The sequence below is a fragment of the Geospiza fortis genome, unplaced genomic scaffold, assembly GCF_000277835.1.
Source record: "Geospiza fortis unplaced genomic scaffold, GeoFor_1.0 scaffold11, whole genome shotgun sequence".
Lineage (NCBI taxonomy): Eukaryota > Metazoa > Chordata > Aves > Passeriformes > Thraupidae > Geospiza > Geospiza fortis.
Genome location: NW_005054304.1, coordinates 4,812,332 through 4,825,263, shown reverse-complemented (window position 1 = coordinate 4,825,263; position 12,932 = coordinate 4,812,332). Strand labels below are relative to the sequence as shown.

Here is a 12,932-nt window from a genome sequence, read left to right as displayed (position 1 = left end):
CGGGGCGGGAGCGGCGCTTCCCGGCGCTTCCCGGCGCTCCGCCCGCCGCCGGCACAGTCCGTGCGGAGCCGAGCCGTGCTGTCCTGTGCGTGTCGTGGATGATGTGTGCGTGAGAGGCATAAAGCAGCGTCTGGGACCGGGAGCGCCTGCCACTTCCAGGTACAGTCCGCGAGTCTGCGGTGCGTCTTGTCGGTCCGTCCATCCATTCCTCCATCCATCCATCCATGTATCTATCCATCTCTGTCTTCTTTGCCAGCTCCGGCAGGACGGTCTCATTCCTCCTGGTGTTTAATCTCCTTCCTGGCTACCCAGTTCTGTACGGACAGAGCTACTTTTTGGGGGGTATCAGCGTATTGGGCAAGGAAGAGACTTCAGCCCAGCAGTGATGGGTCCTACTCCTTGTCCCCTTCCCTGTAGTAAGATAGAATAGAGTCCTAAAACTGCACGATATGATTTTTTTTTTAATCCCGTGGCTATACTCCTTGGAGAAGCTTTCCCTGCTTTTCTTTACTCCCGTCAGTTCAACTGATCGCTGGTTGTCTTGGGTGGGAAGGATAAAAAAGCACTGATTTACCAGATTGTGTTTGTAGGGCTGAGTAAAATGGGGGTGTGGGCGGGATGTGTCTGTGTGTATGTGTGTGTGTTTCTTTGGGCATCTGCCGAGTGTGAGTGTGCTAAAACTTCAGGCTCCTGCGCTGTGTGGGGTGGCAGCAGTTCAGGGGTACGAGGAGAGTGAGGGCTGGTAAGTGACCCCACATCAATGTTAAATGACCCCAAATCAGTGTTAAATAACCCAAGACCAGTGCGTCAGTCCGGCCTGTAGGCTAAGGCAGCCCTAACAAGCAGTGCCTCCCAGTCTGCCCGTGCGTAAAGCTAAATACAGCACAGGGGGATGAGGAACTCTTCCAGAGGAGTTCTCCTGAGCAGAGCGGAGGAGGGCTGGCTCCTCTCAAAGGGCAAGAATGGCCTGAAAAATCAAAAGAGCCGGGAACAAAGAGGTGCTCTGTACCTCGGGCAGCTATTTCTAAGCCAGGAATGTTGAGGGGGCTGCTTTCAGTGAGATTAGCGCCTTGGTGGGCTGAGATGTCATCTGTGCCATCTGTGACAAACTGGGACTTGGGCAGGCAGGACTGGGTCTCCAGGCTGTCTCTTTATTTTGAAAGCTGAGAAGAGCTTTTTGAAGTACGGCTTCCTCAGGCTTATCTTAGGGCTTCCAAATGAGATGCCTTGGAGAGAGGCTGTTAATCAGCTGAAAATCAATGCTAAATATACTCAAGACAAGTAGCGAACTGATGAGCTGTACCGGAGAGAGCTGAGACCAAGCTCTGATTTTGGATAAGCTGAGACCAAGCTCTGATTTTGGATAAGCAGTGGGGATATCACTCCTTTGAACAGCAGGACTGAAACACACCACTGTAGGATTTGTTAGATCTTTGTAAAAGAGGAAAGAAATTACTGATTTAGCAGGGGTTAAGCTCACAGCTGTGCCGCGCGCTGAGTAAAAGGCTTTTTTTGTATGGTGCGCTGAATCCCTGTTGGTTTGCATTCTTTGTGGTTTCTTTCTGCCGAGGTTTTGGGGGACAGCTCTGTGTGTTGTTGCCTGTGCTCCGGCTGTGTGGGTTATCCAAACATTCCTGGGGGTGTGCAGGGTCGCCGTGCCTGCTCCCGGTCTGTGGGGTGAGCTGCTGGCACACTTTGACAGGAGTGACAGGCACAGCTCAGCCCTGGAGCAGTGGTCAGTGAAGGAATATGAACTGGAAAAGCTGACAATGTGGGGCTTTACTTTTCCAACTGGGTCTTAAAAAGTGAGGTTTTCTTGGGGTGAAGGCAGGAAGGAGCTGTGTGTGGATGATATTGCCAGTCTGTGCTGTACATCGCTGTAAGGCTCTGCTGACATATCCCAAGGGCTGTTTGGGATAGATTGCCTGATTTCAGGGGAGGAGGCACAATCCGTGATTGCACATACTTAAGGATTTTTTCCAAATGTTAGTAAACACACAGGTGTACTCTGCAAGCACTGACAAGCGCCCTTTGCTTGGCATGGGTATGAGGGACTGAGCCACATCATCTAATAAACACTTTGATAGAAAATGACCTTGTAAACAAAGCTTCCAGAGAGCATTTTGCAGCCACATCAAGACAATACATTGATTTACAAATGGGAGGCAAAGACTCCAGCTAAAAGCTGTTGCTAATTTCTCCTCTGTTCTAGCTGCTGTAAGTAGTATTAAGAAACTAAATTGCTACTTTGAGGAACCTGAAGGGGTGGCATTTAGTATGGCTATATTTTTAAATAGAAAATGTGCAGGATCATGACAACAATCCAGCTCGCTCTCCCTAGGCGGCTCCAGAATAGCACCGAATGACTCAGATCCATGCATTCTGGCTATTTTGGGTTTGATTCATCAAAATTCATCTTCTCCCAGAATAAAATGTTCCCTGGGTCACCTGCCCCTCCCATGGGATCAGGTACTCTGCCTGCTTCTGGTCACACCTGGCATTAGGGCCAGAAATGCCAGGTAACACACCTGCAGAGAGGAGCTTGGGAGCTGTGAGACCTTCGGGTTCATGAGGAGTAAGAGGATAAATAAGCTTGAGTCAGACTGGGGAGTGGGGTATTCTCGGAGGTAATTGCTCTCATTGATACAAGGCCAGGTGCTTTCTGCATGAATGTAGCATGCTGAACTGACAGTACTTGTCCATCAGGACTGGAGCTGATCCTCCCTTAAACATCCTGCTGGGGTTCAGACGCTGTTAGGCCACGTTTGTAATGATCTTTTCACAGCCCAGCGTGGTGTCCATTTGCTCAATGTCGTACTTACTGGGTGGTGACTTAATAGCTGTAATTGTTTCAGGGCAAGGAGCGTTTGGCCATCGATTGCCAAGCCCTGGGGTCCACCCTGAGTCGGGCACGGGAACTGCTGCTGGTCTCGGAGGCTGGCACAAACCAGGCTGCTGTGGCCCTGCCCAGACTGGGGGAAAAGATATTTTCAGTCATTTTGGCTATAAGACGCTTCTCTTTGATTCCCCAAGGATTCAGGCAAGCTGATTGCAGACGACTGTTTACAAGTCCTCTGTACCTCAGACCCAGCTCTGTGCTAGAAGCCTCTGGCTGATACCCAGCCCAGATACCAATGGGTGAGAGGCCAGTGTAGCTGGTGCAGATATGGAGCTGTACTTCCTCCCTTAGCTGACAAAGTGCAACCATCCATTTTTATCTTCAATCTAGGCATTGGAAAATATATTTTTGTTGTTGCTGTTGTGATGGTGGGGTGATCAGTTAATACTTTACTGAAATATTTCTGCTGCAGAAAATGTGAATATACTGCTTTCAACCTGCTGTATATTGAAGTGTCAGTAAAAATTCCATACTGCTCATGGAGACATAAGGACTCAGTGATGGGGGAAAAAAGATCACATGAATTGTTTGCCCTAAAACCAGCAATTTTTCTGCATCATCCAAATGACAGAGACATCTGGCAATGAGGTTTTAGGTAGAAACAGTTAAATGAAATTTAATACTGTTATTTAACACTACAACAGCTCGCTGTTGTAAATTATAACTTGGCTGCCTATTATGATTACAAAAGGGAAAGGTGTTTTCTTTTGAAGTGTACTGTAGGTAGCACCAAAAGGCTAAGCATGGGTGTCTCCAAAGACTTTTTGGGATTCAGAAGATATCTTGCTTTGATGAGGTTGAAGAAGGAACCATGTCAAGAGAGCTTCATGCTTAAGGCTAGTACCGTGCTCCTGGCAGTAATATAAAATACACCTTCTGAACACCTTTTGAAAAAAGATCTTAGTGCTTAATAAAAGGAAATAACCCCATACTTATCCCTCTTTGTACTGTCAAGCAGAGGAATGCACTCATGAGAAACTGACTAAAGCCACGTGAGGAGCTTGTAGTAGAGTCAGAAGCAGGTCCAAACTACCAGGTGCCAGGTCTAAGCACTGAAATAATGCCATAATAATTCTCTTTTCTGTGGATGGATATGTGAACAGCTCTTAATGAAGCCAGTTATCGCTCTGAAATGGTCCAGAACCATGCTTAGCTGCTGCCCATGCACACAGAGAAGGTGGATCTTCTGGCTTGTATCACCTGGGGTGGGCGAGGATTACATCCCTGTCACATCCCAGGGTTCACATTCCTGTCACATGGAATGGATCACACGCCCCAAGGTTAGTGAAAGTCTAATACCACAGTGATTCTCTCCTGGTGGTGGTGTAGGGGAAACTGCTCCCATCTCTGTTGAGAGCATCAAATTTCAGTTTTGTCAGTTTGAAGTAAGCAGGAGGCACAAAGCATGCTACAGAAAGATGCAGAGTGCAGAACTCTGTAGATACAGAGCTACAGGACTCATGTCAGAGTTCTGATTCACTAGGGGGGTAGCATAGCATAGGTGGCATCACAGGCCCCATCTGTCCACCCCACCCCACACCCCATTCCTGGACATCTCAGCCTCCGTGAATCAGCTGCTGAATCACTAGTTTACAGTGTGATGTTTTGGAATAAAACATCACTGCTGTTCCCTCGCCTTCAAACTCCTGACCTCAGAACTGCAGCAGCCCATCAGCTGAGCGAGGAGCAGCATCCCATCTGCCTCTCAGCAGTGTGGGAGCCAGACTGGTGAACTCCTCCAGGCTCTGGAGCTCTTCTGCATCCTGCTGGTGGATGGCAGCCCTCACAAACCAGTCTGCAGCTGGCTGAATAGAGAGGTGGGATTTTAATGTTTTAAGGCTCTAATATTTAAGAACAAATGGCAGAACTGTTCTGTGCTTCGCTGGGTCCAATAAGGGGAATGCTTTGCTTCTAAAATCCCCACCCTGCTTCAGTAAGGTAAAGAACTGGAAGGCTTTTGTAGCATTCTTGCTTCCAGTCCAGCTGTCTGCTCAGAAATTTTGGTAGAAAAGAGTAGCTATATGTGTTTTCTGTATTTTAACATGGGAGGTGTTTCATTGAATCCTTTGGCTGGCCTGAGACTCTTGTGCATCTTTTTCCTTTTCATTCATTATGTAAATCCCTCAAGTTTTAAAGAGTCACTATGGAGAATGCAATGGACTGAACTTTTCTAGAATCTTTTGTGCCTTCTGACATTTGATTACTGCTGTGCTAATTCATCATGTCATTTTATATTATATACTTACCCTGTTTATTCATGTTTTAAACTTCTCTTCTGAAACTGGTATTAGGAAAAAGATGTACAAGGTACAAAATCCCCACACTTACATGGGAAAAGCCTTGTTTTGCATTCAAATGATAAAAGAACAGCATCCAGATGAAGAAATTACCCATAAAATTAAAAATAACTTCAAAATGAACTTAACAAAAAGACTAATCAGTCAGTAATGGAGCATGCTTCATTTCTTTTTAAATAATTGTAGTCTCTTCAGTTTTTTAACCTACAGACAGAAATCTCAGCAGCACTGTGGTCATGGTAAGAGACAAGTGCTTTAAGAAATTATATGTTATAGGTGTGGCATCCTTTTAGTGTCATGTGTTTCAAGGCTGTTGCTTTTGTGTGTCCAGCAACATGGACAAATTGTATCATGTGTTTTGTTTGGGAGGAACACATGTCCTGTCCTCGCCCTGGACTGAGTAATTTTCCTGCAGCTGGGATTTTTGCCGTGATGCAGTCTGGCTGCATGTGCTCCTCTGGCACTGCAGCAGTGCTGTCACAGCCACTTTCAGCATCATTAGACTCTCTCTCTCTCTTCCTGCCCCACTGAAGAGGAGGATGGGAAAGGATAGAAGGGGAGCTGAGTTGTGGGGCTTAAGCAGGGGACATGGATTTACAGCACATCAGCAACAGAGAGGAACTTGTTTGTTTCCTTCCCTTTTTCTATGCTTGCAGATTTGGAGAAATTCAAGCCATTCTTAAGTGCCCCACGATGTTCCTAATACTCCCAAGTAAACCCACAAATGTATTCATACCCATCACACCTTTGCTGTTCAGTATCCAAGGACTTTAATTTCGAGTCATTCAGGATTCACTTAATTACTGTGCCAAAGTTCTCATACGTGAGTGATCAGTCAGCAGTGCTGCATCTGACCTTCCCAGATCATCAGCTGGGTCTATTTATAGACCCAAGAAAAATGCACATTCAGGAGGAAAATGCCTCTACTTGAAATTCTGTTCCTGTTTTATTCTTTGCTTACTAGCGTTTTTCATTTTCCTTTGCAGCTTATTGTTGCCTGGGTGATTTTTGGAAAACTTTACAAAATTGTTCCTCCTCTGCTGTTTTAGTGAAAACAAAAGAGTGCTTTAAGGCTGAGTCAGGTTTCTTACATGCACCTCAGGTCTTTTCTTGCCCCACCAGCAACTGTGCAAGGTGTATTTTCTATTGTTATGGCATTGTCCAGCATGGATAGTTTTGGTCCTCTTCCTCTGGGCTGGATTCCTTATGAGAGGTTCTTAATTTTCCTCTTCATTTCAGTCTGGAAAAAGCCAATACCACTGCCCTTTTCATGTCCTATGTGAGTATGAAAAAATATTCTGTACTCTGCCTCTTAAAAGATACACTTAATAAGTAATTCTAGGAAGGAGCTATAACTCAGGGTTGGTGCTGAAGTCACGCTCTGAGAACTGTATGGCAAATTCATCACAAAGAGTGGAAGCAAGAAGGCTTGAGCTGGGACAGTTCTGTGATCTTAATTTCTGCAAGTAAGACGCATGCAACACCCATCAGGGAGTTTTTCAGGTTTCTTATCTTCTCAGTAGCTTGAGCTGTAAAATTTCCCTTTACCTTTCAGTGCTAAAAAAACCAAAAAAGCTTTGTGAGTGAAGCACACACACCAGGAAGGGCTGTGTGGAATGCCATGGGCGGCCCCTGTGTCAGGTATTCTTTTGTTTTGGGCGGCCTGGGTGGATGCCCCGAGCACTGCAGAAGGATTCCAGCTGCTCCAGTCAGCTTTATCCAGGGCCTGGCTCAGATACCTCTGCACAAACACACATGGCATGGGGAACAAGCAAGGAGAGTTAGAGACATGCACATGCCTGCATGGGTGTGAAGTCACTGGCATCAGTGGCTGGAGCATTGCAATGGAAGGTTCTTGGCTTTTCATGGAAGACAGGCTAGGGAGACGAGGAGGGGGGGTAAGTCTGGAGGAATATGGGGAAATTGTACAGGAGGTTAGGGATGAGGTTAAGAAAGCTAAGGACCAGTAAGGGCTTCTGTAGGCATGTTTTGCTAACAAAAGAAAGAGCAGGGATAATGAGGGCCCTCTCTGGAGCTTGGCTCCTGCGGGAAGTCAGTCTTTTGTTTTGCCATACCTCAGTTTTATGATGGCATCATTAATAACAATGTTGGATGGTAATCACCCGTTCAATGTGGTTAAGAGTTTCGGATTGTATGGGGAACAGCTCTGAGGGGATGTAATTTCGTTTCTGAAGTTTGCATCTTTTAAGGGGAGGTGTGCCTTGGGACCCATACCATTCCTCTGCCTGAGGGATATAGTGTGGGAGAAAACTGTACCTAACAGAGGAGCTGAAAATGCTTGGCAGTGGCTTTAAAGGCACCTTTCATGGCTACTACTGAACTTTTCAGTGGGTGCTTCTGTGAAGGACACCAGCTGCTCATATTATTGGGTTTGTTTAATGAATCTGATGTGCAGCCTGAGCTCTTTAATATGAATTAAAACAAACCACTGCAACCTTCCACTGTTTGTAGTAGAAAACAGATTTTTTTTTTTTTTTTAACATAAAGGTTTGGAAAAGCACTTGGCAGCCTTGGAAGCCACATGTGATTCCTTTCGTTTTGCCAAACTGCAACTTGGCTCCTGCAGGAGATGGTGGGGGTTTGAGCACATCGTCTTTGGCTCTGACTTCCTATTTACAGTGCTGTTACTGGGAAGGTTGAAGCTTCTTTCTTGTCAGAGGCCACTCACAGGCAGAATATGGACCCAAGTGCCCAAGGTCTCCTTTTCTCCATAATGATACTAAATGCAGAAAAAAAATGCTGTATTCCTCTTTCCACAGTGCAAAGTTTTTGACTTCTCTCTGTCACAGGAGAGCATCACTGGTAAAGCCAGGGAATTATTTCATTGTTCTTTCCTTCAAGTCAGATCTTTAATTAAAAAAACCAACAAAACAAAGCAAAACAAAAATCCCCCACTTTTCATTCTTGGGAAAAAAAAAAGACAGAAGAGATAAATGGGTTTCCATGTGATTGCTAGCCAAATATTTCCAAAGCCCAGTTAAAAAGTTCCAGTTTTTAATTCCCAGAACATTTTTCATTGGAATAATATTTCTTGTCTTTTTTCCCAGTTCCTGCTTGTCAGATCTTGCCCTGCTGTGCTTTGTCAACAGTATTTTTATGTTCCAAGATACCTCTGCTCTATATGCCACAGATTTGTGGACCATTATCTGCTCTGCAACCAAATTTCAGTTCCACTCAAGTTATTCTGAAGGCAGGGTTCGGCTGAAGCTTTAGCTAAAGAAGCTGCTAATTAGAATTAAGCATGCTGCTTTGTGCCTCCACCTCCAAATAAAATACAGCAGAGTAGTCAAACTCAAGATAATAAAGGAGTCATGCTGGAAAAGCACATGTGTTGTATGAATCACGCCGTTGGCTATGCTATATTTATCTCTGTCACACTTTGCTATCAGCCCTTTTCATCACATGGGGAACGTGTCCTGTGTCCTTCTCACTTCCAAGTGAAACCCAGTTCTGACCACACAGAGCATCGCCACAACTCGGTGTCTCACTGAAGCAGGACTGAGCATCTCTGTCAAGCAGCTTCCAGAAATAGACAGCAAACAAGTGAGACAATATGTACCCTCTGGGGACAGACTTTTGAGAATTTTACTTCATTGTTACAAATTAATGGCCTGATGATTTTTTCTTTCCTGTTGATGAGGCCCTAGGAGACTGTATCTTCAACCTGCCTGATTTGTGTTGTGAGGATTGCATGAAATCAAAACTAATTACTGGCTAGTCTGGCTAAATCCCCTGCAGATTCCAGTTTCACTCTGAATCAGGCTGGTTTGGTTAGTATGAGATCTGGGTTGATCTACTCGCCTTGGTTTTTTACAAGTGCTAATATTGATGTCAAGTTGTTTTGCAGATGCAGACTAGCCTTTCTCCCTTCCCTGTGGGGTATTGCCACAGTGCTGCAAATGTTTGGTGGGTTGCAGTGTTTACACACTGTTCACTACCACTTGCATTTTGACTGAATAAACTGCACTACAGTAGCTGAAAAAAAATCTGAATTTTGGTGCAGACAGGACATGTTTCAGTCTCAGTGGGCCGAAGAATATTTTGGAGTGGGTTCAAGTCTGTGGCTTTACATGCACGATATGAAAACCTAGGAAACGCTGCAGAAGGTTTCTGTCAGCTCCTCAGTAAAGTTTTGTTCCTTAAACTGGGTTAGCCTTGCAAAGAACCTGAAGGACCAGGAGTCTTTATGCATCAGGATGCTTTATTGCTGCACAGCATGGCCGTGGTAGGCTTGCACCTCACCTGCCCAGTAATTTGAACCCCCTTGCACAGGAACCCAGTTAAGTTCAGTCCTGCACTTTACACTGTGACATGTGTATTTACTTTGTTCTTCTCCCAGTTCATTGGGCTGAATGGAATTGAAATGCTGGTTGAACAGCTGCATAGAGTGTCTGATGTCACTTTTCAGACGCTGAGACTTTTCAGTCTTTCCCATTTTGATGCAGATATCTTTTGGCACCTCTCAAGGTGGAATTAGAGCAGGTCCTGTAGGCCAGGAGGCTCTCTTCACTGTCCTTCTCTGCCTTTGTTTTTGGCTTTCTTTTGCTGTTTATTTACTGAACCACTCAGGCTTGTGCTGGTTTGAATGTCTGCATTGTCTGGACACACTGCCAGCAGCAGCAGCAAGTCTGTGTGGTGCTCCAAGTCCGAGCTAAGGAATCTGGCTAATAACTTAATAGCTTCTCATCTGCACCGAGCTCACTCTGAAAAGTGCTTTATTGTGGGCTGGGGAGCACACAGATGGCAGCACTCTATTTATCTCCAGGCTGTCACATCACTAGTTGTTCTCAAAACGGGGTGCCTTCACAGGCTGGTGCTCACTGAGGCCTGTGGCTTTAAAGACCCTTTTCCCCGAATAGGATTTGATACAATGGAGAGAAAAGAAACAGCATCTGCTCTTACAATGATGGCTCAGAGGCATTAATGCTTTTTTCATGCACATGTCGACACATGAGCACAGCAGCCTGTGGATATTGTGTTCTCAGTTTGATCTCCCTTGCCTTGAAGTTGTGGGTAGGGTTGGAAACAGAGTGCCGTCCCCTTTTGCAGTTTGTCTGTCTCTCCCTGAATGCCCATCAGCACCCAGTAACTCTCGGGTTCTCTAGCTGGTCAGAATGACCCCGAGATACATTAGAAAGCCTCTTTTCCCAGCCCAGAGGTCGAAGAAGGAGTCAGAACTCTTCAGTTCTCATTCTCAAGGTTGCTTATTGTTTCTTATTTATAAAATTCTTTCTCCTGGCCTGCCGAGGTCCGCTCAGCAAGAAGTCGGAGGCCCTGTGCCTGCCTCCAGGGCAGTGTTATCTTTTTATGCTAAAAACTATGTGTACAATATTTACAATTACTTTCCAAAACCTATCAGCTGTGTTAGGCAGTGAGCTTCTACTCTAAACCAATCTAAAAGTGCCAACATCACAGCAGAAGATGGAGGCCAAGAAGAAGAAGGAGAAAGGCTGGACACGCCCAGATTCCTCCATCTTGCCCCCTGAACCCCCATTCTAAAAACCCCAAAAAATCTATGTTTACACCCTGTGATACATTCACTATCATTCTACTTAAACTGTCATGGCTTGTAATTCTTCATGAAAAGGTTGGTAATTGTTTTTTCCAAGGGCTAAATCAAAGGCACAGGGGGCTTGGGCTCTGTGCCAAGGTCTCTGAGCCCCCTGGGCAGGGGCTCAGGCCCTCCAGGGCAGCCAGAGGAATTTCCTGGGTTCCCATAAGTAACTGCTGCAGTAGAGTTAAAACTGGCATGTTTGGGGTTAAAACTGGGCACAAACTTAGCTTCCCATTGAGGCTATAAAACCTAAGTTCCTTAAACTGACAAGAACTGCTACTCCCAGAGAGCAGGGAAGGAGGGAGAAGGAAGGAGTTTATAACTCAACACTCAAGCAATCAGAGATTTTATCTTCTGGCCTTTTTAGATATTGCATTACCAGAAGAGCTCCTGAGTGGTCATGGCCCCCTTGCTGCCCACCCACTGCTCTGAGTGACTAAACAGCCTGCAGCACTGACTGATCTTTTCCTTGGAAAGACATTTGATTCCACAGGCACTGAGATGCAGACTGATGAGTAATTGCTTTATTTTTCCTAAAGCTGGGAAACACAGGGCTGGATATTTTCACAGAATTTGGGGAGAAGGTTTAATAAAACTCTGAATCTGGTCTCATCTTTTATATCATTGGTGAACTTGAACAACAGTGGTAAGCAACTATGCCCAGGCAAGTTTTTCCAAATTTCTGTAGAGCCACTCAGAGGGTAGGTGGAGGCAGATGCACTGAAGCATCAGGCTTTAGCCTGGGTCACACCTGTCACAGTGTTATTGGGAAAACCAAGCACCAATTTACCAGGGTGGAGTTGGGAAATGGGAGGTTTGGGATTGCGGTTACATGGCTGTCGTGTTGCATAAAGGAGACTGTCCTGTCACATAACCTTTCCAGGGCTTCACTTCAGTCTCTCTCCTTCTGCACTGGCACTGGGGGGTGTGTCAGCCTGGGACAGCCTGAGCCTGCTTCCCCTTCTGAGTGCTGCTCTTAGGGAGCTGCTTTCAGGATTTGACGAAAGTGAATATTGTGCCACATCCCCAAAAGCTTTATAGAAAGTCAGAGTTCCCAAAGCCTATTAGGATTTTTGTACCTCCTTCTAACTCTTAGCCTGGACATCTTATCTATCATTTAGTAAAGAAACAGCAAGATAGGAAAGAAGCGCCTGGCAATTGTGACTGGCAGTGGTGAAAGCCTGTGTTGGCCCTTTCCTGAGAGTCTGCACAGGCTTGAAAACAGTGCCATCTTTACTGTGTGCAAGTAACCCATGGCATGACAGTGAGTTTTTTTTCTAGTGCTGCATTATCTCTGGAAGATAGAAAACCCCTTACATTGTACCTTCCCTGAATGATCCCTTATCTCTTTTGTGTGTCTCCTCAGGGCAAGATGCCACAGACACCTCCCTTTGCAGCCATGTTTGACAGCAGCAGCTACAACAGGAATCTGTATCAGACTAAAGAGGACAACTGTGGAGGGCTCTATTACCACGACAACAATCTCCTGTCGGGGTCTCTGGAAGCTCTGATCCAGCACTTGGTGCCCAATGTGGATTACTATCCTGATGTAAGTTAACTGTGTGGCCAGGCCTGATGTGTCTCCTGAAGGGAAACGTGTGCAGAAAGAGCAGATTGTGTCCCATCCATGGCATGGAGAAGGGGTTCAGGTGGCTGACCAGCAGTGATAACATGTGCCTTACCTGAGTGCATCCTGCAATAACTCACCCAGCCTAGGAAGCCTAAAGCTTTATTACTCCCGTTGTAAGGTGAGCAACCCTGGTGACTCATTTATAAAGCACACACCTAGACTGGCTTATTGCTTGATGGACTGTGTGTACCATTGACCCTCAAAAATGCTGCCCGGCAAGCTGAAGAGAGGCATGACCACCGTTGTGACAGAATGAAAGTATTTATTGCAAAACCAAATGGTTTTAGTGCGTATTTCCCATTGTTCATCTGAGGTCGACATACTTGCAATAAGCAACCAAAATGTTGAACTAATACCACACTATTTAGGATCAGCAGAGGCTGGATGTGACAACAGGAGGTTTGTCAGCTGAGAATTTTTGACCTGTGTGGGCACATCCACGCATTGAGACACTTTCTGTAATTCTTGGAAAAGAAGATAAAAAAGAATGGTACCAAAAGGTGGCAGGAAAGGGCAGCTGGGGATAACTGG

General features: G+C 45.6%; 1 protein-coding gene across 1 annotated transcript in view; it reads left to right on the top strand.

Annotated features, from left to right (window-relative positions):
• Nucleotides 1–29: 29 nt before the first annotated feature.
• The window catches only part of RASGEF1B (RasGEF domain family member 1B), a 26,996-nt gene continuing 14,093 nt past the window's right edge, over nucleotides 30–12,932 (top strand). The window contains exons 1-2 of the mRNA XM_031066480.1: nucleotides 30–159; nucleotides 12,138–12,320. Of these exons, the coding sequence (XP_030922340.1) occupies nucleotides 12,144–12,320 (177 nt within the window). The 5' untranslated portion in view covers nucleotides 30–159; nucleotides 12,138–12,143. The remainder of the gene's footprint in view (nucleotides 160–12,137; nucleotides 12,321–12,932) is intronic.